General features: G+C 40.7%; 1 protein-coding gene across 3 annotated transcripts; it reads left to right on the forward strand.

Annotated features, from left to right (window-relative positions):
* Positions 1–11,352: 11,352 nt before the first annotated feature.
* LOC118376218 (nectin-3-like) lies at positions 11,353–25,460 on the forward strand. Of its 3 annotated transcripts, none has more exons than XM_035762908.2 (10): positions 11,353–11,582; positions 12,001–12,163; positions 12,463–12,544; positions 13,188–13,535; positions 18,610–18,915; positions 19,223–19,325; positions 19,516–19,670; positions 20,187–20,289; positions 20,417–20,447; positions 20,861–25,460. In XM_035762908.2, exons 3-10 carry the CDS (start codon positions 12,490–12,492, stop codon positions 20,978–20,980), a joined length of 1,221 nt encoding a protein of 406 aa, XP_035618801.1. In that variant the 5' UTR covers positions 11,353–11,582; positions 12,001–12,163; positions 12,463–12,489; the 3' UTR covers positions 20,981–25,460. The 3 variants fall into 3 exon arrangements, with proteins under 3 accessions (XP_035618801.1, XP_035618803.1, XP_052349314.1); XM_035762910.2 differs by lacking the exon at positions 11,353–11,582 and having other exon boundaries at positions 11,866–12,163; positions 20,861–20,981; positions 21,738–25,460; XM_052493354.1 differs by lacking the exons at positions 11,353–11,582; positions 13,188–13,535 and having other exon boundaries at positions 11,866–12,163.
* The last annotated feature ends 1,364 nt before the right edge of the window (positions 25,461–26,824 follow it).

Raw genomic sequence — 26,824 nt, forward strand, 5'->3', positions numbered from 1 at the left:
TGTGTCACTACTTGGGAGGAGATAGACAGACAGGTGGACGGTCGACCCAGGGAGAGTGCCGGAGCCCGCCTGGGATTCTCTGGAGCAGTGTGAGGAGGGATACCGGCGAATGGAGTCAGCACGGCAGCGCGGTAGGAAGCCCGAGAGGCAGCCCCAAAATGTCTTGGGGAGGCACACAGGGAGTGTGGCGAAGTCAGGTAGGAGACCTGCGCCAACTTCCTGTGCTTACCGGAGAGCGAGAGAGACCGGGCAGGCACCGTGTTATGCTGTGGAGCGTACGGTGTCCCCGGTGCGGGTGCATAGCCCGGTGTGGTACATTCCAGCTCCTCGTATCGGCCGGGCTAGAGTGGGCATCGAGCCAGGTGCCATGAAGCCGGCTCTACGCATCTGGTCTCCAGTGCGTCTCCTTGGGCCGGCGTACATGGCACCAGCCTTATGCATGGTGTCCCCGGTTCGCTAGCACAGTCCCTCAGTCCGGAGCTGCCCCTCAGTCCAGTGGGGCCCTTTAGTAGGGTTGCCAGTCCTAGGTTGGCGGCGAGGGTCGCCGTTCCTAGGAGGCCACAGAAGCGGACTAAGACTATGGTGGAGTGGGGTCCACGTCCAGCTCCAGAGCCGCCACCGCGGACAGATGCCCACCCAGACCCTCCCCTATAGGTTCAGGTTTATTGTTTTGTATTCAGTGTTCAGTGCTTTCTTTAATTCAAATATCATCATGAACACATACCACGCTGCATTTTGGTCCGCTTCTTACGACGATCATGACACCCAGAGGCTATAAGGATGTAATTGTGTAACATTCAGTTGTTATAGTTTTGTATGGTGTACACTCAAGTTGGCTTGTCAGGACGGTCAAAATATTTCTGTCCTGTCTGAGCCTTAGTGCACCTACAACTGTAATCAATGATAGCAGATATTATTAAACCATTATTTCGTAAATATTACCTGTTGTGTGTGGTCCATGTCTTATATCCACAAGAAGAGGTCTATGCCTAAGCTAGCAAGCATGACTGGCTTTGCATATCTTCATGTGTGGATAAGGTGCTAACTCCATACCCAGCTAATAACAAACATTCCCACAACTTTAGAGAACATTCCCTTATTAAAGGGAGCCTGTACTCGGGAGGTGCCGGGCTAAAGTGGGCATTCAGCCTGGAGGAGTGATGCCAAGGCCACGCACCAGATCTCCAGTGCTCCCCCTCAGCCCAGGTCATCCTGTGCCTCCTCTAAGGACCAGACCTCCTGTATGACCCGCAGCGAGGGTGCCCAGTCCGGGGAACGACCTGGGTGAGCCAGTGGGGGGTACTGTCATGCCCTGACCTTAGAGCGCCTTTTTATGTCTCTATTTGGCTTGGTCAGGGTGTGATTTGGAACCCCTTGCCAACACCAATGAAATTGCAGGGCGCCAAATTCAATCAACAGAAATCTCATAATTCAAATCTCTCAAACATACAAGTATTAGACACCATAAAGATAAAATTCTTGTTAATCCAGCTACAGTGTCCGATTTCAAAAAAGCTTTTCGGCAAAAGCAGAACATATCATTATGTTAGGTCAGCAACTAGTCACAGAAAGCATACAGCGATTTTCCAATCAACGAGAGGAGTCACAAAAAGCAGAAATAGAGAGAGAATTATTCACTAACCTTTTATATTCTTCATCAGATGACACTCCCGGGACAACGTGTTACACAATACATCTATGTTTTGTTCGATCAAGTTCATATTTATATCAAAAAACCTGTTTACATTTGGCTTTGCCTCCAAAACATCCAGTGAATTTGCACAGAGCCACATCAATTTACAGAAATAGTCATCATAAAATGTAATATAATTAGAGATATACTTCTCCTTTATGGAAAAAGCAAACCATGCACTAATCTGAGTACAGCGCTCAGAGACCAACACAACCCAAAAAGATACCTGCCATGTTGGAGTCAACAGAAGTCAGAAATAGCATTATAAATATTCACTTACCTTTGATGATCTTCATCAGAATGCACTCCCAGGAATACCAGTTCCACAATAAATGTTTGTTTTGTTCCATAAAGTCCTTCATTTATGTCCAAATAACTCCTTTTGGTTTGCACGTTCAGTACACAATCTAAACTCACGACGCATGGGCAAAAGTCATATTACACTTCGTATAAACATGTCAAACGATGTATAGAATCAATCTTTAGGATGTTTTTAAATCTTCAATAATGTTCCAACTGGAGAATTCCTTTGTCTGTAGAAAAGCAATGGAACGCGAGGTAACTTTCACATGAACGCGTGTCACGAGCTTGTGGCTCTCTGCCAGACCTCTGACTCAATCCCCTCATTCCCCCCTCCTTTACAGCATCAAACAAGGTTCTAAAGACTGTTGACATCTAGTGGAAGCCTTAGGATGTGCAACATGACAAATATCCCACTGTATCTTCAATAGGGAATTAGTTGAAAACTACCAACCTCAGATTTCCCATGATTACTACAAGGTTTAGATAGCTGGCTAGACTAACTTACCTAGCAATCTAAAACATGTTAGCTGACATGGGCTAATTGAGTGACAGTCAGTGACTGACATAACAAAACGGCTGATGAACTACCACATTTCGAGCTGTTGCTTATGCCGCATATTGGTAGGGTCCAGACCTGGCTTAATTTGTTTTACAGACCTTGTAGGTATTGAGGTAAGAGTGAATTTTCATATGTACGTCGCAAGATGTGAGGATTGTACCATATATCATTGGGCATTTATTGAATTTGTATCGGGGGAAAATACCAAAAAGCTGGTGCCGAAGGGTAATAAATAAAGCATTCAAACTGTATGTACACAACTCCACCATATAGTGACACACACACTCAGACCTTCTCCTCTCTCTCTCTCTTCCAGAGTGGCCCAGCCATGCCTGGGTCTTCAGAGGGAGACACACTGAACTTCCTCAGTCTCAGCTCTGAGCTGAATGGTCTCTATGTCTGTGAGGCCTCCAACCCCTACGGACGAGCAACTGGCTTCCTTTATGTACACATCCTCTGGTGAGATGCATCTGAAACACACACACAAAGACACTTACTCAACACGTTGCTTATGTAGCGTGGTTCGTTCTGAATTGTGTAATTTAATGAGGACACTGCCACAACTGGAGGTCTGCTTGTCAGATTTTTATTTTCCCTGCACACGAAGAGACAAGGCACAGTATGTTAGCCTTGGCGCAGTCACAGCTCTCAGACACCTCGCTAGCTGAAGGTCAGGCAAGAGAGAACAATAGGAGGGTATAGTAACACAGATACCCCACGATGGACCAAACCAAAATCTACAAAACTTTTACAATCAATTGTATTTAGAATATAGATATGAAAAAGTGGTTGCACACAAAAAAATAACATTAGCTATGCAGCTGTAAATAAATGAAAAACACATTGAATTATTATTAATATTATTATTATTATCAAATTATTAACATCTCCTCGTGACCTGGCCTATTTGAACTGCTACAAGTGTGCAACTTGGTGCATAATCTAGGGGAACAACATCACACTGCTACACTTACACTGAATTTTAAAGTACAGAAATGTGAGAAATGTTATGTAGCGTTGTATCCTGGATGTATTAGTATCAGGTGCATGGCTTCATTGCTCATTGTAAAGGAAGGTGTAACCAAACTAAGACTGTCATGATGCACATTCTCTTAGTGCATTAGTCTTTGTCTCATGTCCCATTCTGCGGGAAAGTGCCTGAATAATAGCTATGACGATTGGAGGGATTAGATTAGGCCCGTATTCATAAATCTGTGGTATAGGTTTAAATCTAACATGTTTCTTATAGTAACTGTATCCCTTCTCTCCTCATACTTGTGATCCACACCTTTACCGTACTCCTCATGAAACCTCAGTGTTTTGGTTTAGCCTAGCATCAGTGCAGCATGGCATTTTTTGTCATCAGTAAGTACTGTCTATAGTTAGTAGTTAAAATACAGGCCTTTAAGTAAGGGATAAACGTTGACGTTCTGTACATTACCTTAGAAATAATGGACGGTGCAGCAGGACAAGGCAGAGCCGGGTTCCTTTGCGGAGTACAGTTGAAGTGGGAAGTTTACATACACTTTAGCCAAATACATTTAAACTCAGTTTTTCACAAGTCCTGACATTTACTCATATAAAAAAATCCATGTCTTATGTCAGTTAGGATCCCCACTTTATTTTAAGAATGTGAAATGTCAGAATAATAGTAGAGAGAATTATTTATTTCAGCTTTTATTTCTTTCATCACATTCCCAGTGGGTCAGAAGTTTACATGCACTCAATTAGTATTTGGTAGCAATGCCTTTAAATTGTTTAACTTCGGTCAAATGCTTTGGGTAGCCTTCCACAAGCTTCCCACAAAACGTTGGGTGAATTTTGGCACATTCCTCCTGACAGAGCTGGTGTAACTGAGTCAGATTTGAAGGCCTCCTTGCTCGCACAAGTTTTTCAGTTCTGCCCACACATTTCTATAGGATTGAGGTCAGGGCTTTGTGATGGCCAATCCAATACCTTGACTTTATTGTCCTTAAACCATTTTGCCACAACTTTGGAAGTATGCTTGGGGTAATTGTGCATTTGGAAGACCAATTTGCCACCAAGCTTTAAATTCCTGACTAATGTCTTGAGATGTTGCTTCAATATATCCACCTAATTTTCCTCCTCCTGATGCCATCTATTTTGTGAAGTGCATCAGTCCTTCCTGCAGCAAAGCACCGCCACAACATGATGCTGCCACTCACGCGCTTCATGGTTGGGATGGTGTTCTTCGGCTTCCAAGCATCCCCTTTTTCCTCCAAACATAACGATGGTCATTATTGCCAAAATGTTCTATTTTTGCTTCATCAGACCATAGGACATTTCTCCAAAAAGTATGATCTTTGTCCCCATGTGCAGTTGCAAACCGTAGTCTGGCTTTTTTGGGGGCGGTTTTGGAGCGGTGGATTCTTCCTTGCTGAGCGGCCTTTCAGGTTATGTCAAGATACGACTAATTTTACTGTGGATCTAAATACTTTTGTACCTGTTTCCTCCAGCATCTTCACAAGGTCTTTTGCTGTTGTTCTGGGCTTGATTCGCACTTTTCACACAAGTCGGTTCATCTCTAGGAGACAGAATTCAACTCCTTCTTGAGCGGTAACATGGTGTTTATACTTGCGTGATATTATTTGAATAGACAAACGTTTTACCTTCAGGCATTTGGAAATTGCTCCTAAGGATGAACCAGATTCGTGGAGGTCTACAATTTTTATTCTGAAGTCTTGGCTGATTTCTTTTGATTTTCCCATGATGTCAATCAAAGAGACACTGAATTTGAAATACATCCAAATGTACACCTCCAATTGACTGAAATGTTGTCAATTAGCCTATCAGAAGCTTCTAAAGCCATGACATAATTTTCTTACATTTTCCAAGCTGTTTAAAGGCACAGTCAACTTAGTGTATGTAAACTTCTGACCCACTGGAATTGTGATATTGTGAATTATAAGTGAAATAATCTGTCTGTAAACAATTGTTGGAAAAATTACTTGTGTCATGCACAATGTCCTAACCGAATTGCCAAAACTATAGTTTTGTAACTAGACATTTGTGGAGTGGTTGAAAAACGAGTATTAATGACTCCAACCTAAGTGTATGGAAACATCTGACTTCAACTGTATATTTTTTCAAGGTAATGTACAGAATGGATGTGTTTATGCCCCTTATCCTCTTGAGTGTAGGGGGCAGTATTTTGATGTTTGGATAAAAAATGTACCCAAATGAAACTGCCTATTTCTCAGGTCCAGAATCTAGAATATGTATATAATTGTCAGATTAGGATAGAAAACACTCTAAAGTTTCCAAAACTGTCAATATATTGTCCGTGAGTATAACAGAACTGATACTGCAGGCGAAAACCTGAGGAAAATCCAACCAGGAAGTGCTGTTTTTCCTGAAACCTCTCTGTTCCATTACACACCTTCCCTCCATTTAAAGGGATATCAACCAGATTCCTTTCTCTGTGACATCCACATGGTGTGAACAGTCTTTAGACATAGTTTCAGGCTTTTATACTGAAAAAATGAGCGAGAACGTTCACATCGTGTCTGTGGATGGCTGGGTGCCAGCAGAGTTTTGCATGCGCAACAGCTTGGAGCAGACATTTTCTCTCTCTCTCCTATTGAAAAAGCTACGGTCCGGTTAAAATATTATTGATTATTTATTTTCAAAACAACCTGAGGATTGATTCTAAAAAACATTTGACATGTTTCTAAGAACTTTACGGATACTATTTGGAATTTTCATCTGCCCCGTCGTGACCGCTCGAGCCTGTGGATTTCTGAATAAAACGCGCCATCCAAATGGCGGTATTTTGGATATAAAAATAATCTTTATCGAAGAAAATTAACATTTATTGTGTAACTGTGAGTCTTGTGAGTGCAAACATCTTAAGATCATCAAAGGTAAGCGATTCATTTGATTTCTGACTTTCGGGACCAATCTACTTTGCTGCTAGCTGTTTGTAATGTTTTGTCAGCTGAGAGAGATGTCCTAACATAAACGCTTGGATAGCTTTTGCTGTAAAGCTTTTTTGAAATCTGACACGCCAGGTGGATTAACGACAAGCTAAGCTGTGTTTTGCTATATTACACTTGTGATTTCATGAAAATTAAATATTTTTAGTAATTCAATTTGAATTTGGCGCTCTGCAATTCAACGGATGTTGACGAAAATGATCCCGCTAAAGGGATGGGTGCGTCAAGAAGTTATACCACAGTTGTCAAAGAAACAGTATGAAAACTCACATTTACCGGTCTAAATTATTTGTGTTGATATTTGATTTTTTATACAAAACAAAACTCTCATCTTTTGGTTGTTGGAGACTCGACTAAGTTGATCATTCGAGTAGTTCGATATTTATGGATGTGACCTAGTCGTTCGTTCTGTATGTTCCATTGCCATGGCAACATTCTTATCCCTTGCTTGCTAGCTAGCCAATTAGCTATGGCTAACACGGTCATAACTTCTGCAGCCAGAATAACAGCAAAGTATTTGTTTTCAATTGATATTAATTTGGATACATCCATAACAATGAGCTGATAATGCACGATTTTGCCTGGTATAGCTAGAAAAGTTAGCCTTCTCGTCAAGACACTCGTCATCACTGACTAATTACGAGGAGATCACATTGCATACCAAACACTAGTCTCGAAGCGAGCTAAATAGCTTTCTGTTTTACTTTATAGCAAGTACGGTGCATGTGTAGGCGCATATTGCATCATGATTGCAAGGTGCCACAACATCTGATTTTAATGTCCATTCTAGAATTGTCACGTCGTGTATGTAGGTGGCAGGGAAGTCAAGCGCAGGAGAATTAAACTTGGTATAAATGGAGTATTTTAATAACTTCAAATATGAACTCCAAAACCAAAGTCCATAATAAAAATAAATGTGGGTACAAGAACCCGTCACATACCAATAATACCATACCACATACCATAAAACATGAACATAACAAGAACATGAGATTGCCCACTGACACCGGCCTCGGGGATGACCCGGAGGATGAGGTGCAGGGCGATCCGGATGGAGACGGTGGAATTCTCAGTAGGGAAGGATCTAACACGTCCTCCACCGGAACCCAGCATCTCTCCTCCGGACCGTACCCCTCCCAGTCCACGAGGTACTGAAGGCAGGATCGAACGGAGTACGCCGGGACCCCCTCGATATCCAGAGGGAGCAGAGGAAACTCCCGCACCTCAGCCTCCTGGAGTGGGCCAGCCACCACCGGCCTGAGGAGAGACACATGGAACAAGGGGTTAATATGGTAATCGGGGGGAAGCTGTAACCTATATCATACCTCGTTCACTCTCCTCAGGACTTTAAATGGCCCCACAAACCGTGGACCCAGCTTCCAGCAGGGCATGTGGAGGGGCAGGTTTCGGGTCGAGATCCAGACCCTGTACCCCGGTGCGAACACGGGGGCCTCACTGCGATGACGGTCTGCGCTGTACTGTGATACCCCAATACACACCGAAATGGAGAAAGGTTAGTGGAGGAGTGGCGGAGCGAGTTCTGGTCCATTTCTGCCCAGGGCACGAACACCGCCCACTCCCCCGGCCGGTCCTGGCAATAAGACCTCAGAAACCTACCCACATCCTGGTTAACTCTCTCTACCTGCCCGTTACTCTCAAGGTGAAAACCCGAGGTAAGGCTGACCGAGACCCCCAGGCGTTCCATGAACGCCTTCCAGACTCTTGACGTGAATTGGGGACCCCGATCAGACACTATATCCTCAGGCACCCCGTAGTGCAGGAAGACGTGTGTAAACAGGGCCTCCGCGGTTTGTAGGGCCATCGGGAGACCGGGCAAAGGGAGGAGACGGCAGGACTTATTATCCACATCGACCAGGATCGTGGTGTTACCCTGTGAGAGTATAAGAATCCACCGACAGGTGCGACCACGGCCGTTGTGGAACGGGTAAGGGTTGTAACTTACCTCTGGGCAGGTGTCTAGGAGCCTTGCACTGGGCGCACACTGAGCAGGAAACATAAACCCTACTAAAACCCCACTAAGACAGCGCACTGTCCGACCGATCCCAGGATGACCAGATGGTGACGTGTGGGCCCAATAGATCAGCCAGCTGGACACTGGGGGGGAACGGGCTCTGCACGTGATGCCCGCTCAATGTCCGCGTCCAGCTCCCACACTACCGGCGCCACCAAGCAAGAGGCTGGGTGTATGGGAGTGGGATCCATGGGTCGCGAGCCTGTGTCATACAGCCGGGAAAGTTTGTCTGCCTTAACGTTCCGGGAGCCTGGTCTGTAAGAGGGTAAACACAAAACGGCTGAAAAACATGGCCCAACCTTGCCTGATGAGGATTTATTCTCCTCGCCACCCGGATGTACTCCAGATTGCGGTGGTCAGCCCAGATGAGAAAGGGGCGTTTAGCCCCCTCAAGCCAATGTCTCCACACCTTCAAAGTTTTAACGACAGCCAACAGCTCCCAGTCCCCCACATCATAGTTTCGCTCCGCCGGGCTGAGCTTCTGAGAGAAAAAGGCACAGGTGCGGAGTTTCGGTGGCGTACCCGAGCGCTGAGAGAGCACAGCTCCTATCCCAGCCTCAGAGGCGTCCACCTCCACTATGAACGCCAAAGAGGGATCCGGATGGGCCAACACAGGAGCCGAGGTAAACAGAACCTTCAGGTGCCTCAAAGCCCCGTCCACCTCACCCGACAACTGCAAGCGCACCGGGCCACCCTTCAGCAGTGAGGTAATGGGAGCAGCTTGAAAATAAGAGAGAGCCTCACACTCTAGGAGCTCATATGCAAAAATGTAATTCCCAACAGCCAAGCTGTCTTCATCGGGGTATAAACACAAACACTGCGGGATGACTTGTTTATGTAGTGTCAAAAGACACAGGTGTCTATAATCATGACCAAGAGTGGCCTAATATCATTGGTTAATTATCAAATATTAAAATGTCATACAAAGAACAGCATACAAACAACAAATGGATAGCATACGTTCATAGATTAAGTTGACTACACAAGCTTACAAACAATTACAATGGCAAAGTCACAATAATCACAAGAATGGCTTCAGATCAAAGTCAACGTTGAGACCGAAGTGCGCAAGGGTCTTTAAATTAAAGATCCATGCAGCCTCTCGTTTTAACAATACATTATCAAGGTCACCCCCTCTCCTAGGGAGGGTGACATGTTCGATGCCAATATAACGGAGAGACGAATTCGAGTGGCCTGCCTCCAAGAAGTGGGCCGCAACTGGATAAGTAAAGTTTTTACACCTAATGGTGCTACGATGCTCTGAGATACGTACTTTTAATTTGCGCTTTGTTGTACCTACATCATTTTTACCACAAGGACAAGTTATAAGATAAATAACTGCCTTAGTGGAGCACGTAATAACACCTTTGATTGGGATCGATTTCCCTGTTTGTGGGTGTTTGAAGGATCTACATTTATGTGCCATTGCATTGAGCACAGCCATTACATTTGTAATTTCCATCCAGTAGGGGCACAAATAGATGTTGTTCAGGAATATCTTGAGGTGGTAAATTAGTGTACCAATTGGTCTCTGAGATTTCTGCCCCGCAAGAATACGACCAAGGGAAGGTCCGAAAACACATTACCGAGACTACCATCGGATTTTAGGATGTGCCAATGTTTGTGAACAATTCCCTTAATTTGTTCAGAGCACTTTGAATAGCGGGTAGTTAGAACACAAAAATGCGTCTTTTTGCGACACTGACCTTGAAAAAGGTCATGTCCCGTTTTGTTTTGAATTTTCTCAAAGGCAATATTTATCTGATCATTCTTGTAGCCCCTCTCCTTGAACTTTCTTTGCGTCTCAGCCATATTTCTGTCGAAATCTGATTGTTTTTTTTTTCAAGGGAAGTGGGTGACAACTATCATCCCTCAACAAACTGTTACTATCAGTAGGCTTCCTGTAAAGATCAGTGTATAGAACATTATCTTCACACAAGATCAGAAGATCAAGAAAACTGATTTGACGTGTATCAGATTGCATAGTAAATCTCAGATGCTCAGAACAGGAGTTAAGAAAAGCATAAAACACCTGGAGCTGTTTTGCATCACCCCTCCATAGAACAAAAATGTCATCAATATACCGTTTCCAAATAATGATGTGAGGCAAGAAAACATTTTTGAGAGGATTGAAAATAAGACTGTTTCTCCATGTAACCCACATACAAATTAGCATGGTTAGGAGCCATGGGGGATCCCATAGAAATACCTTTCGTCTGAATAAACAATTAATTTAGAAACATGAAATAGTTATGCGTGAGTACTATTTCAGCCAATGTTATAATGCATGCACTGGAAGGTAGGTCATTAGGGTCACGTTGCAGAAGAAAATGTTCCATAGCTTCAATACCGCCCTCGTGTGGAATATTTGTGTATAACAACTCAACATCAAAAGTAACTAACAAGGAGAGGATCAAGAGATTCAATGATAGAGATCATACTGCTGGTGTCCTTTACAAAGGAGGGGAGCTGTTCTGCGAGTGGTCTAATAAAAAAGTCAACAAAAGTAGATAGAGGGGCCGTTACTGCATCAATGCCCGCTACAATAGGGCGCCCTGGAGGTTGTGTAACATTCTTGTGTAATTTCGGCAATTTTAGGGTGTTGAATAGCCAAAAAATCATGTTCTTTTTTGGTTATCTGACCAGAACTTAAATACTAGGATAGTATTCTAGGATAGTATTCTGAAATTGGTGAAGTGGGGCCACTTCTGAGTTTCTTGTAAATGGTGTTGTCAAGCAGCTGTCTATGACACTCATGTACACTGACCAAAACCCGGATAAATCTCAAATTTCCGGTAGTAGTTGGCAAACCCTAAGAATCGCTGCACCTCCTTCACCTTGGTGGGATACGGCCAATTAAGCACGGCTGCAATGCGGTCACTCCCCATCTCCACTTCTAACGTGGAAATGCGATGCCCTAGGAAGGAGACTGTTGAAATAACAATTATTTTGAAGCCTTGACATACAGGTCATGCTTCAACAGGCGACCAAGCACTCTGCGCACCAGGGACACATGCTCGGCGCGTGGAGCGGAGTACGGTAGCTAATCATGGACATGTCACCTACTGTACAGTAGACACACACACACAGTTATCTGACCAAATTATCAGGGGTACAGTAGTATCTACCATTTCTATTACTATTTATATAGCATACACACGCTCACTCTTTCAAACATGATTATTTGGTAAAGTTATCAGGGGTAGTAACTAGCATAATTTATTTGACTATTTATTTCACACACACCTCATTGGCTTGGTTAGCTAGCTAACTAGCCACATCTAGCACAACATCACTACTAAACTGACCTGGCAATCCTACTATCGTGGACACTTGTCTCCAAGCAGCATTTTTTGTGTTTATGTCCCTGTAGCTGTCAGCAGTTGTGTCAAAAAGACACGGTTTTGAGGATACTGCGAAAAATGATTCTCTCCTCCATGTGCACCATTTGCAAAAGGTAAATGCATCAGTATATAGTTGCCTCGCCGCGCAAAATGTGATGCAGCAGTGATGCCATGACGCTGTCGATTCGAAGCGAATAAGCGTTTTCCTACCAGAGCGTTTTCCGGCAGCACAAACGGTGACGGCTGCTTCAGTAGAAGAACTTACATTCAACAAAGGTTTGTGGCCTATTACATTTACTGTTGCATCTGTTTACTTCCATTATTACTGACCGATGTAGGACTGTTTGTTGATTTTTGTAATAAGGTGTAGGCTACTTTGCAAGACGTGAATAGTCTCCATCAAGGAGTAATGATTGCAGACCATTGTTCGAATAATTAGCACTGTAATTCAACATACTTTAACATTCGATGTAGCTTAGCCTACATAACTGTCGTACATAAAACAATTAATAGGTCCTCATTACAAAACGCCAATCTCAAAATGTAATGTAACGCTATTATTACATTTTACGTAGTGACCCTAGCAATGAGAAGAGCAAAGCATGTTACTGAAGCTGAGCTGTGTGATTCTACTCATCATCCAGAGGGATACAGAAAGTAGGTTTCCGATTGATGTCATAAAATGCCATACTTTTGAGTGCATGTTTTTTTCTCTCTTTTAATGTTGACACAATGCAAGGACAGTAACAACCACAAAGCCCCACCATTAAATTGCAGTCCTGGTACTTTTAGGGTACGATAAGGCACACACATTAGCTCAGTATGTTTACTATGTTTTTAAATCATTATGTTTACTGTTTACCTCATTATGTTTACGATGTTTTTAACTCAGTATGTTTTGAGACATGCTGAGCATGCACAAGTATCTAGGAATGTCTTGAATATCTTAGTCTTCATTAAGTGTAAGAATAGAGTCAGGGCTTTTGGCTTATTATTCTAATAACATATTCACTAAGTAATTTCAGCCTAGACTGAACCCAGATCAGTGCGTGCTTTAGCCATCTCCTCTGACTATGGCTATCCAAATGGGGTTAGGGTCAAAGATTGAGCAATTGGCACATTTGTTGTTGCAATAGCCACATTTCAGCATTAATAGGATATCATAGTTCATAAGCACAGCTAAATACTAATATTGGTCTTGTCTGTGTGTTTAGGTAACGTCTCTGTTTATTAGAGTTCATAAACATCTATTCTACAGGTATCTTTTGGACTGTATTTTTGGCTTGTGTTTTCACTTCAGGTACACATGTGATTGGAGGATGGAGGACTGTGGTACTGGGGCAGGATGTGGACTTATTCTGCAGACTGATAGAGACAGACGGGGAGCTTGAACAGATCACATGGCAGAAAAGTACTTTGGAAGAGACACAGAACCATAATTTTATGCTGATTAATCCCAATGGGGTTACTAAATTCATTGCACCGAATGGATTGACAGGTAGAGTCCAGTTTATTGGGAACCCATCAGAAAACCTTGGATCTATTAGAATAACAGCTGTCAGACTGCTTGATGAAGGCACCTTCACATGTATCTTTAGTGTTTTCCCCAGTGGAGCATACACTACAGAGATACGTCTGACTGTGCTAGGTAAGAACTCTTCCTTCACTCTTTGCATCACTGTTTCTACTTTTGAAATTCTAGAAAGACTGCGTGTGATAACCAACACTCGACAGCTAAAAAGTTGGTTGGTACATTTTTCTTTTTTTTTTACAAGATTTTATTTGATCTTTTACCAACAATACAAAACAGACAAACAACTACATCATACATACAAACATCTACAGCACACCCGCCAGACCCACTAGCCTCCACCCCTATTTTCAGCACACGTACCACCTTCTGCCACATGGCTTCAAACAGCACGATTTTGTTTCTCCGTCGCCCACGCTCTTTCAATTTTTAAAAAAATTAATAAAGCATTTGAACTTTCCATTTCGTGAAAAACGGAGGATTGTCTTATTTCCAGCTTTTGTGTGTATGTTTATTTTTTTTAAAGATTATTGATGAGAAGAGTATTGTCCTAACCCATCGGGTATCTCATTGCACCCTCATATGTCATGTCATGTCTTGAAATATACAGACGGACAAATAAATAGTATCTTTACATTGCAGTACCTCTGCATCTTTCCAACTCTGCCCAATACTTTTTAATTTTGTAACATTCCCAGAAAGCATGAATTATTGAGTCATTAGTAGTTTTACACTTCAGACATGACTGCTGTTGTGCGGTAACATTTGTGAATTTTGTGACCTGTATTTAATTTGTATTTATTTATTTATTTATACTAGATTAAGCGTAGATTTTTGTTAACTGTAATCTCGTTAGTTATGTTCCAACCTTCCCTCCATCTTGTGCCAATATCAGTTATTTTAAATCTTCCAAAAGTGTATATTGTCTGTTGAAAAGGCTCTCTGCATGGTTTTGTAAAGCTTACCAATCATATTAACATCCTTTTCTGACTCATAGGATTGATTCCCTCAAAATAGCTCTGATGTCCAAAAGATTTTTAATTGAAATGTTGTGAAATAGAACTTTTAAGTTGCATTTATTTTTAAATGTCGACATTGGTCAACGCAAAATAGCTTTTTAAAGCGGTCATGGAAATTAATGTATTTCCTATTACCAAGTCATTTATGGTTTCTATGCCTTTAGTTTTCCATGGGGGGCTATTTATCGATGAATTCTGATAAGCTACCCAAGGATTGTTCCATTAGATTGTATTTCTGAAAAGGTATTTGTCACGTTCTTGTGTTATTTGTTTGTTTTGGTTGGTCAGGACGTGAGTTGGGTGGGCATTCTATGTTTTGTGTTTCTAGGTTGGTTTTCTGTGTTCGCCCTAGTATGGTTCTCAATCAGAGTCAGGTGTCATTAGTTGTCTCTGATTGAGAATCATACTTAGGTAGCCTGGGTTTCACCGTTGTTTTGTGGGTGTTTGTTTCCGTGTCTGTTTTTCAACACACGGTACTGTTTCGGTTTTCGTTCGTTTCACGTTTATTATTTTTGTATTCATAGTGTTCAGTTTATGTTTTCTTAAATCAACAACCATGGACACTTCCCACGCTGCCCATTGGTCCTCCGATCCTTTTCGCTTCTCCTCCTCAGATGAAGAGGAGGAGGAAAACCCTTACAGTATCCAGCATTTTTCCATAAGTTTGTGTTTTTAGGGAGTGATATTGGTTCTTGTTAAATGTTTAATTTTTTTCATATTCTTAACTATGAAGTTGTTAATGTTCTTAGCTTTAGCCTTTGCAAATAGACCCGTGAAAAGATTCTGTTGATGAACATGTGCATCTTCAATATGTAGCCAACCCATTGTTCCTCTTTAGTGCATTTATATGTCGCAAGTAAAAGCCTTGTCTAGCGTGCTGATACAATTCCAAGTCTGGAAGGTCAGACTTAGGAAGATGTAAAACTTTCCTTTCTATTCTTCAAATTTTATTTGCCCATATAAAGTCTGGTATTACCGAGTATACTTTTTACATAAATAAATACAAAAATGGCAGCCATTTCATTCTAAAGAGGTAGGTTCATTATTCAAATGAAGCAAGAGTCAGAGACCTCATCTACAGGTTTTAAATTGCCATGGAAAATCCATCTTCCCTACACTTAATAATAGTTCCAAAGGAGTTCTTTCCAGAGGGATAGGATTCTACATTTAACCTTTTTGGAAGAAGGGTTCTTTAATGATTCCTTGGAAGGCAATAAGGACTCTTTGTACTCTTCATTGTATTATTATAATGTTTTTTAAACTTTAATATCAGGAGTTCCAGTAATCTGATGAATTTCAAAACATGTTTTAAACTGTACGTACAGTATATGGCAATATTTGTACATACAATCTGTGCCTTTACTACTATAGCCCATAGAAGCACATTCACTAATGGTAAAAAAGACATATTCTTTGACTATCTGGAAGATTTAAGAAAGCTCAGGAAATATATTTCTATTTGTTAACACTTTCTGAAGGCACTGTATATATATTATTTCTGGTGTAGAGTAAAACACGCAACCACGCCCATCATTATCATATTTCTCAGCGTGCTCTATTGGAGGTAGATTTTTTTATTTATTTAAATATCTGTGTTTTTGCAAGTCCAGTGATTAGTATATTAATATTATGCTACACTAAGATAAATAACATGTATTTTTCAAAACTAATCCAATTTGTTACAAGTTGGATTTATTGCACCCATTACTGAGGAAGTTATTCCAGTTTAGATGATTTAGGTAGTCTTATTTATCAGTCTACCCTGGCAGTCATTCTGAATGCAAGTTGGATTTGTTGCACCCATTACTGAGGAAGTTATTCCAGTTTAGATGATTTAGGTAGTCTTATTTATCAGTCTACCCTGGCAGTCATTCTGAATGCAAGTTGGATTTGTTGCACCCATTACTGAGGAAGTTATTCCAGTTTAGATGATTTAGGTAGTCTTATTTATCAGTCTACCCTGGCAGTCATTCTGAATGCAAGTTGGATTTGTTGCACCCATTACTGAGGAAGTTATTCCAGTTCAGATGATTTAGGTAGTCTTATTTATCAGTCTACCCTGGCAGTCATTCTGAATGCAAGTTGGATTTGTTGCACCCATTACTGAGGAAGTTATTCCAGTTCAGATGATTTAGGTAGTCTTATTTATCAGTCTACCCTGGCAGTCATTCTGAATGCAAGTTGGATTTGTTGCACCCATTACTGAGGAAGTTATTCCAGTTCAGATGATTTAGGTAGTCTTATTTATCAGTCTACCCTGGCAGTCATTCTGAATGCAAGTTGGATTTGTTGCACCCATTACTGAGGAAGTTATTCCAGTTTAGATGATTTAGGTAGTCTTATTTATCAGTCTACCCTGGCAGTCATTCTGAATGCAAGTTGGATTTGTTGCACCCATTACTGAGGAAGTTATTCCAGTTTAGATGATTTAGGTAGTCTTATTTATCAGTCTACCCTGGCAGTCATTCTGAATGCAAGTTGGATTTGTTGCACCCATTACTGAGGAAGTTATTCCAGTTCAGATGATTTAGGTAGTCTTATTTATCAGTCTACCCTGGCAGTCATTCTGAATGCAAGTTGGATTTGTTGCACCCATTACTGAGGAAGTTATTCCAGTTCAGATGATTTAGGTAGTCTTATTTATCAGTCTACCCTGGCAGTCATTCTGAATGCAAGTTGGATTTGTTGCACCCATTACTGAGGAAGTTATTCCAGTTTAGATGATTTAGGTAGTCTTATTTATCAGTCTACCCTGGCAGTCATTCTGAATGCAAGTTGGATTTGTTGCACCCATTACTGAGGAAGTTATTCCAGTTTAGATGATTTAGGTAGTCTTATTTATCAGTCTACCCTGGCAGTCATTCTGAATGCAAGTTGGATTTGTTGCACCCATTACTGAGGAAGTTATTCCAGTTTAGATGATTTGGGTAGTCTTATTTATCAGTCTACCCTGGCAGTCATTCTGAATGCAAGTTGGATTTGTTGCACCCATTACTGAGGAAGTTATTCCAGTTTAGATGATTTAGGTAGTCTTATCAGTCTACCCTGGCAGTCATTCTGAATGCAAGTTGGATTTGTTGCACCCATTACTGAGAAAGTTATTCCAGTTCAGATGATTTGGGTAGTCTTATTTATTAGTTTACCCTGGCAGTCATTCTGAATGCAAGTTGCGGGTGATTAAAAGTTGCAATTGTTTTACATCCTCAGTGGCTGGACTCCAATAGCAATTACACATTACTTTCCAAGCCAGCATAATGTGACTTGCAGGCCTGATGTGGCCTGAAAAGCATGAGTTTCCTTTTTAGGGTTTAACTAGGCACTCAAAGAAAGGCTTTATGATATATACTGTATGTAATGCCTTGTCATAAAGAGTTTAATTTGAAAGGCTGATAAGGTTGGTGGAAGGATTCCTTCAAAGATATAAGTATTCTTGGGCGGCAGGTAGCCTAACGGTTAGAGCATTGGGCCAGTAACCGAAAAGGTACCTGAGCCAACAAGGTGAAAAATCTGTTGATGTGCGCTTGAGCAAGACACTTAACCCTCATTTCCAGTGGTGCTGTACTACTATTGCTGACCCTATAAAAAACACATTTCACTGCACATCTGGTGTATGTGACAGTACATGGAAGCAGCCTTCTATGGAAACAGTCTACATAGAGGGCCCTCTTCCAAGGGTTCTACCTAGCACCAAGAAGGGTTCCCATATGGGGACAAACCAAAAAACACTATATTGTTGCATTTAGTGCCTTTTTCCTAAGAGTGTATCCTCTTACTCAAGCTGTAAAGCAGTAGAGTACAGGCATTAATAGTTTCCCTAATGGTGGAACAGATGTTGGAATATATACACCACTATATACAGCATCCCTTAATGGCATAATCACTGGGCTGTGATTGCTTTTCAGTGGAACTGCTGAAAATGAGTAACAGTTTAGTGGTGTGTGAAACTTAATACCTCAAATGTATAGCTACTAATGAAGTATATTGCAATTGGCCAGATAGAGAACATTAAAGGGTTTATTTAAAGTGTGTTGATCATGTAACATGAGCATTTGGATAAGTTTCACATGACGGGCTGTGTGTGTTTGGGTTGTTCTTTCATGTATAGTTCCACATTTATTATTAGTGACTTGTTCATGTTTTATGTTCTCTGTTGGTTTGTGTTCTTGTCATAGTTCCTCCAGTAGTGAGTGTGACAGTTGATGTTGATCCTGTCATTGGGGAGAATGAGGTTGTCTTGTCAACCTGCGTGGCTGCTGGTGCCAAGCCACAGGCAGAAGTGACATGGAAGACAGGTGAATTCGGCAGTCTGTTGAAGACAGTGACTAACTCCACCCAGCATACCAATGGCACCACCACAGTACTCAGCCACCTGCTCGGGGTACCAACCAAGGCAGCCAATCAGCAGCAGGTCCAGTGTGTGGTCAACCAGTCTGCCCTGGTAACAGAGAAGACCTACAACTACAGCATAAACATCCACTGTAAATATATTCTACTACCACTGTCCTACACTACCACTATCCTACACTGAGGCACACAAGTGGTATTGACCGTAACCCGCTTTCATTGTACTGCTCTACTGTAAGTCATCTATCAAACTGAAATGAAGGAAGACCAGGTTCACAAACAAAATTCTTAGTGTTGCCTCATCTGTGGATTAAAGTTTCACCCCTGCCCACTGCTCAGAGCCTGTAGTGTCATTGTTATGGGTCTGTCTTGGTATGAGTGTGTAGGTCTATTTACATTCTATATCTGCAGTATCTGTAACCATTTCTCTCTCTATCTCAGATCCACCTCAGTCAGTGAACATTACCCTTAGTGAGGCCTCTAAAGCCACAGTCTTCCTTTGTGTAGCAGACAGCAACCCACACCCCAACTACACCTGGAGCAGGTACTGACTCCTATGTAAACTACTTCAAACCAGTTTAAATGTAAATGTTAGGTACACTTGTTTAAACATATGAAACAGATTATCTTGAAGCTTCAGTATGTTCATATATTATGCTGGTAGTCAAATGATGCCTTTGCCTATCTCACACACACTCACACAAAGCCCTTCTCCTCCTCTCTCTCTCTCCCAGAGTGGTCCAGCCATGGCCTGGGTCTTCAGTGAGAGCTGAGGGAGACAAACTGCACCTCCTCAGTCTCAGCTCTGAGCTGAATGGTCTCTATGTCTGTCAGGCCTCCAACCCCTACGGACGAGCCGCTGGCTCCCTCTATGTACACACATCCTCTGGTGAGAAGCACCTGAGAGAGTGAGACACACACACACACTATTCATGCTGGTTGCTTAACTAGTTGCTTATGTTGTTTTATAAGATGCTTATAGTTGTTATATGATTGATTGATTGATATATTGAATACTTTATTGTCCCATAGGGAATTTTGCCTGGCAAGAATATTGGCATTCCTGGCATACATATAAAACACATATGAGGTTGAGAAATGTGTTGTAGCATGGATAACAAAGTTGAGCCAGATGTTCACTTATCTTTCACTGCATGTGTTAATATCATATGTATGACCTCATTCCCCTTTCCACAGAAAGGTACTGTATAACCATTACTAAGATGGTCATAATACACGCATATCTCTTACTGTATATGTACGTGTCTTATAACCTGGTATTGTCTCTTTGTTTTCTGCAGGAAAGTTTTTGCATTGGAGCCATGATGGTTGCTTGGGCAACATGATTACATGTAATTATAAATACAGACTGTTTCTTATATTAACTGTATCTCTCTCCTCACAGAGTCCTCTGCTGCCTGTTGGGTTCTACTCGTTGTCATTCTCTGTCTGATTGTTGCTGCGGCTGCACTCATATGGTACCGGTGCAAATACGGACAGTTTCCTTGGTAATATCAACTACTGTAATATCATGAACTGATTTTGCATTGTGAAAAGAATGCATTTGCATTAGATGATCATATATTGATTTTGCTCAAGTTAATATATTTTATTTTCCTGGACTATATTTTCCAGGAGTTCATTCGTGGCCAAGGCACCAGAACAGGTATGCTGTGAGTAGTGAGTAGTTACAGATGTAGGATCTTAATTTGAGTCAGTTTGCTACAGCAGGAAAATAATCGTTCAGTAACAGGAAATGTGAGTTATTATGAAAATTATAATTCATAGACATTTTTGTAAGGGTTGATACATTTTTCATGAGGAAAGTCTAATCTGCAATTTCAAAGTGGAAACTGCAAACTTTTGAAGATTTTTTTTAAACCTCAAATACACTACAAGTGTTAAATCTCCTACATTGCAGGGAAGTTTTCCAGTTCCCTCAACTGGGTGATCAAATTAAGTTGCTACATATGTATTTCACTGTCCTCCATTGTTTTGTGACTAAACTTACGAATTAGGTTTCTCATTAACCACTGGTTTCTATGTAATGATACTGTAATAATGTCTGTTTGATTCCAGACTGTATCGGTATCTTCCAAGACGAGGAGACATGACAAGGTTGAGGAAGGTGAAGATGACTCATTGACTGCAACTGTCCTAATCAGGGAGGAGCCTGAGGAAGAGGAAGAAGTATCATGATGTATGGAACAATATACCTTATTTGTTTTTTGGAAACATTTTATTTTTAATTTGTATTATTCCAAATGTTTTTCATGTTTGATAGATTGTCTGTTCAATAAGTATATTTATTGTGTTAGCTCGAAGAAATCGCGGACAGGTTTTAAGTGAATGCCAGAAAAATCTCATTCTCCAATGTTCTAACCATCTGCAAAGAATAGGCACATTATCCCGAGTGGCGCAGTGGTCTAAGGCACTAGAGATCCTGGTTCGAGTACAGGCTCTGTCGCGACCGGGAGACCCATGGGGTGGCGCACAATTGGCCGGGTTAGGGGAGGGTTTGGCTGGCAGGCTATGTCCTTCTCCCATCGCGCTAGATTGACTCCTGTGGCGGGATGGGAGCATGCACGCAGACACGGTCGCCAGGTGTACAGTGTTTCCTCTGACACATTGGTGTGGCTGGCTTCCGGGTAAAGCAGGCATTGTGTCAAGAAGCAGTGTGGCTTGGTTTTGTTGTGTTTCAGAGGATGCATGGCTCTTGGCCTTTGCCTCTCCCGGGTCCGTACAGGTGTTGCAGCGATGAGATAAGACTGTAACTACCAATTGGATACCACGGAATTGTGGAGAAAAAGGGGTCAAAAGTTTTTTTTAATTATACAAAAATAAAGCACATTCTCACAATAAGCACATTCTCCAACCATTTAATGAACAATATCTTATAGAACATTGGAAACCTCGACTCCATCACCTCTTCACCCAGTGCTGGTCCTCGTTTCAGATTTTTGTTCCCCTCTCGTGGACTCCGCCTTGCCGTGGTTGAGTGGCTTTGCTGCTTCAGCAGGAACAACAACTCTCCTGTACAGTATGTATGCTTTCAGAAAGTATTCATACCCCTTGACTTATTCCATATTTTGATGTGTTGCAGCCTGAATTTCAAATGGATAAAAAATATTTTTCCACACTCATCTACACATAATAACCCATAATGACAAAGTGAAAACATATTTTTTTAAATGTTTGTACATTTATTGAAAATGAAATACCTAAATATCTAATTTACATAAGTAATCACACACAAGTCAATACATGCTAGAATCACCTTTAGCAGTAAGTCTTTCTGGGCAAGTCTCTAAAAGCTTTGCACACCTGGATTGTACAATATTTGGACATTATTACAATTTTTTTTAGCTCTGTCAAGTTGGTTGTTGATCATTGCTAGAAAGCCATTTTCAAGTCTTACCATAGATTTTCAAGCCAATTTAAGTAAAACGTAGGCCACTCCCGAACATGTAGTGTCGTCTTGGTACGTAACTCCAATGTATATTTGGTCTTGTGTTTTAGGTTATTGTTCTGCTGTAATGGGAATTTGTCTCCCAGTATCTGGAAATCAGACTGAACCAGGTTTTTCTCTAGGACACTGCCTGTGCATAGCTCTATCCCATTTATTTTTATTTAAAAAAAAAAACTCCTTGCCGATGACAAGCATACCCATAACATGATGAAGCCACCACCATGCTTGAAAATACAGTATGAAGAGTGGTTCTCAGCGATGTTTTGTGTTGGATTTGCCAAAAAAACATAATACTTTGTATCCAGGACATAAAGTTAATTTCTTTTCACTTTAGGATGCACGTTTTGGAATATTTTTTTCTGTAGAAAGTTTCCTCCTTTTCCCTCTGTCATTTAGGTTAGAATTGTGGAGTAACTGCAATGTTGTTAATCCATCCTCAGTTTTCTCCTATCACACCACTAAACTCTGTAACTGTTTCAAAAACACAATTGGTCTAATGATGAAATCCCTGAGCGGTTTCCTTCCTCGACTACGGCAACTGAGTTAGGAAGGACGCCTGTATCTTTGTAGTGACTATGTATTGATACACCATCCAAAAGTGTAATGAATAACTTCACCATGCTCAAAGGGATATTCAATGTGTCTGCTTTTTTTACCAGTCTACCAATAGGTGCCCTTCTTTGCAAGGCATTGGAAAACCTCCATGGTCTTTGTGGTTCAATCTGTGTTTGAAATGCACTGCTAGACTGAGGGACCTTATAGTAACTGTATGTGTGGAGTACAGAGATGAGGTAGTCATTTTATTTTATTAGGATCTCTTTTAGTCCCAATTTGGACTAATATTCCAAGAGTCCTTAACATTAAATGTATAATTTATAATACAAACACACTTTCACATATAACACACTATTACAAACATAGATAATACACTAGCATAATGACCCAATAAATAATCTAAAAAAATATTGATTCTTCATCTACTATAGTCCCACAACATTTCTATATAATATATTTAAATTGTTTTTAAATAATGTTTAAACTTATATACTGAAAGGTTTCTAGTTTGCTCAGTTAATTTATTCAATTTCTTTATTGCTCTAAATCGAAATGTTCTTTTGCCCATTTCTTTTTTCTGTCTGGATAACGCATAGATGGTGGACAATCTATTCCTAGTATTTACGGAATGTCTGTCTCTTACCAACTGAATACCATTGTGAATAGAACTTGGCCGTTTTAAATGATGTATATTATAAAATAAGATAAGCATGTTTTCTTTCATTTATCTTGTCGATTGATGACCAACCAAGAACACTGTGCATGACTGCAACAGAAGAACCATATCTCCACCTTAAAACAACCCATGACTGCAACAGAAGAACCATATCTCCACCTTAAAACAATCCAATTTGTAAGTCGCTCTGGATAAGAGCGTCTGCTAAATGACTTAAATGTAAAAATGTTAAAACAACCCATGACTGCAACAGAAGAACCACATCTCCGCCTTAAAACAACCCATGACTGCAACAGAAGAACCATATCTCCACCTTAAAACAATCCTTGCTGCTTTATTCTGTGCATTCTGCAGCCTCCTAACTTCACTAGATGATGCATTTCCCCAGACCACCGAACAATAGTTCACTTGACTCTCAACCAATCAATGCCTGTGTTATTTGCTGAAGGATTTTCCCTGTAAATATTTAGCTATCCTTCTGATTATGCATGCTGTTTTAATATTTTTTTTACATGGATTAGTTATTTGAGACGACCATGATAAGCAGTTGTCTAGCTGCACTCCCAGTAGTTTGGTTTCTGCCACTTCTTCCATTTGTACTCCTCCCATACTTAATTGTATCCCATGCTGTTTTGGCCTTTTCCTAGTTGAACAGACCAACATAACTTTGGTTTTCTTGGTGTTTAAAGCAAGTTTGTTTTGGCAAACCCATTTCCTGATTATCTCCAAATCTCCTTGCAAAGCTTGCTGTACCTGTTGAACCGATTGTCTTGCTGCATAAATTGTAGTATCATCTGCAAATATAGTAGTTTGAGTTTCAACCAAAGCATAGGGAAGGTCGTTGGTGTATATTAAGTAGAGAAGTGGCCCAAGGCAGCTGCCCTGCGGTATTACACAGTGTAACACATTAGGGGAAGAAAATGAACCATTGATATAGGTGGACTGTTTCCTGTCAGTTAGATATGACTGTACCCAATTCAATGCTACCTCCTTAAAACCATAATGCATTAATTTTGTCAAAATAATTTAATGATCCACTAAATCAAATGCTGCACTGATATCTAAAAATATCATCAATCAAACCCTAACCCTATTTTTTTAATCATATATCCACTTTGACATTATGTGTATTATGCTATTATGTGTATTCTAGTGACACAACATCTAAATGTAATACATATTACATTCAGACTGTAACACAACTAAATGTAGAAAATGTCAAGGGGTGTGAATACTTTCTGAATGAACTGTACTGTAAGTGTTGAAGCCAACTAAAGGGAGCCCTGGTATAAGCTAAATGGCATATGTATAAAATGGAGAACCTTGTCAGTTACAGCTAATATAAACACAGCTTTGGCTAATGGTACTTCTTGCAGCGGCTCCAAAATGAATTCCTTTATATTATGCGGTTATGCTGTTTTGGTACAGGGAGCAGTTATACTGTAAAAGGAACCATGAAACCAAGTGATCCACTGGGAACAGAAGCTGCCTTATGATCCACGTATTAACCCTATCCCTCATGAACCCTGTATTATTTGTTGTTTTAGATTAGTATTAGTGTAGCATGGCATTTTTGGCCACCAGTAGTTACAATGCAAGTATTTTTACTACATTAGTAGTTACAATGCAAGTATTTTCACTACATTAGTAGATAGAATGCCAGTGGTTTACTACGTTAGTAGTCAAGTATCACGTTTAGACCTTAGTTCCTTTTTTATGTCTCTGTGTTAGGTTGGTCAGGGCGTGAGTTGGGGCGGGTAGTCTATGTTCTTTTTTCTATGTTATATTTCTATGTGTTTGGCCTAGTACGGTTCTCAATCAGAGGCAGGTGTCGTTTGTTGTAGCCCGTTTTCCCCATTTTGGTGGTGGGTGTTTAATTTCTGTTTAGTGTTTGTTCACCTGGCAGAACTGTTTCGTTTTCTCTTTGTTGTTATTTTGTGTAGTGTTAAGTTTTTCAATTAAAATATGATGAATACTTACCACGCTGCATTTTGGTCCTCCTCTCCTTCCACCAACGAGAATCGTTACATCAAGGCCTCGCTTTGGTTAGTGCACTGTAATGTCCTTGTTTTTCAGCCTTGGAAATAGGAACACACAGGGAGGGACAAGCTGTTGCTTGGAGTTGGCCTCTTATTAAGTTGAAACATGCTTAAAGAGGAACGTAGTCTGCACACCTGCCTTTTCTGAAAACAATAATGAGTGCCTTTTTTTAATCAACAATGAGAGACAGGAGTGTGGGTTTAGGGGTGGTGTGTGTGTGTACAATACTAGTCTGTACATGTCTTTGTTAATTGTGCGATTGCTAATTAAACATACACTACCGTTCAAAAGTTTGGGGTCATTTAGAAATATCCTTGTCACATTTTTTGTCCATTAAAATAACATGAAAGTGATCAGAAATGCAGTGTAGACATTGTTAATGTTGTAAATGACTATTGCAGCTGGAAAAGGCAGATTTTTTATGGAATATCTACATAGGCATACAGAGGCCCATTATCAGCAACCATCACTCCTGTGTTCCATTGGCAAGTTGTGTTAGCTAATCCAAGTTTATCATTTTAAAAGGCTAATTGATCGTTAGCAACCCATTTTGCAATTATGTTAGCACAGCTGAAAACTGTGGTGCTGATTAAAGAAGCAATAAAAATGGCCTTCTTTAGACAAGTTCAGTATCTGGAGCATCAGCGTTTATAGGTTCGATTACAGGCTCAAAATGGCCAGAATCAAATAACTTTATAAATCAAATCAAATGTATTTGTCACATACACATGGTTAGCAGATGTTAATGCGAGTGTAGCGTAATGCTTGTGCTTCTAGTTCCGACAATGCAGTAATAACCAACGAGTAATCTAACTAACAATTCCAAAACTACTACCTTATACACACAAGTGTAAAGGGATAAAGAATATGTACATAAAGATATATGAATGAGTGATGGTACAGAGCGGCATAGGCAAGATGCAGTAGATGGTATCGAGTACAGTATATACATATGAGATGAGTATGTAAACAAAGTGGCAAAGTTCAAAGTGGCTAGTGATACATGTATTACATAAAGATGGAGTAGATGATATAGAGTACAGTATATACGTAGACATATGAGATGAATAATATAGGGTATGTAAACATTATATTAAGTAGCATTGTTTAAAGTGGCTAGTGATATATTTTACATCAATTCCCATTATTAAAGTGGCTGGAGTTGAGTCAGTGTGTTGGCAGCAGCCACTCAATGTTAGTGGTGGCTGTTTAACAGTCTGATGGCCTTGAGATAGAAGCTGTTTTTCAGTCTCTCGGTCCCAGCTTTGATGCACCTGTACTGACCTCGCCTTCTGGATGATAG

Source organism: Oncorhynchus keta, chromosome 34, assembly GCF_023373465.1.
Source record: "Oncorhynchus keta strain PuntledgeMale-10-30-2019 chromosome 34, Oket_V2, whole genome shotgun sequence".
Taxonomy (NCBI): Eukaryota; Metazoa; Chordata; class Actinopteri; order Salmoniformes; family Salmonidae; genus Oncorhynchus; species Oncorhynchus keta.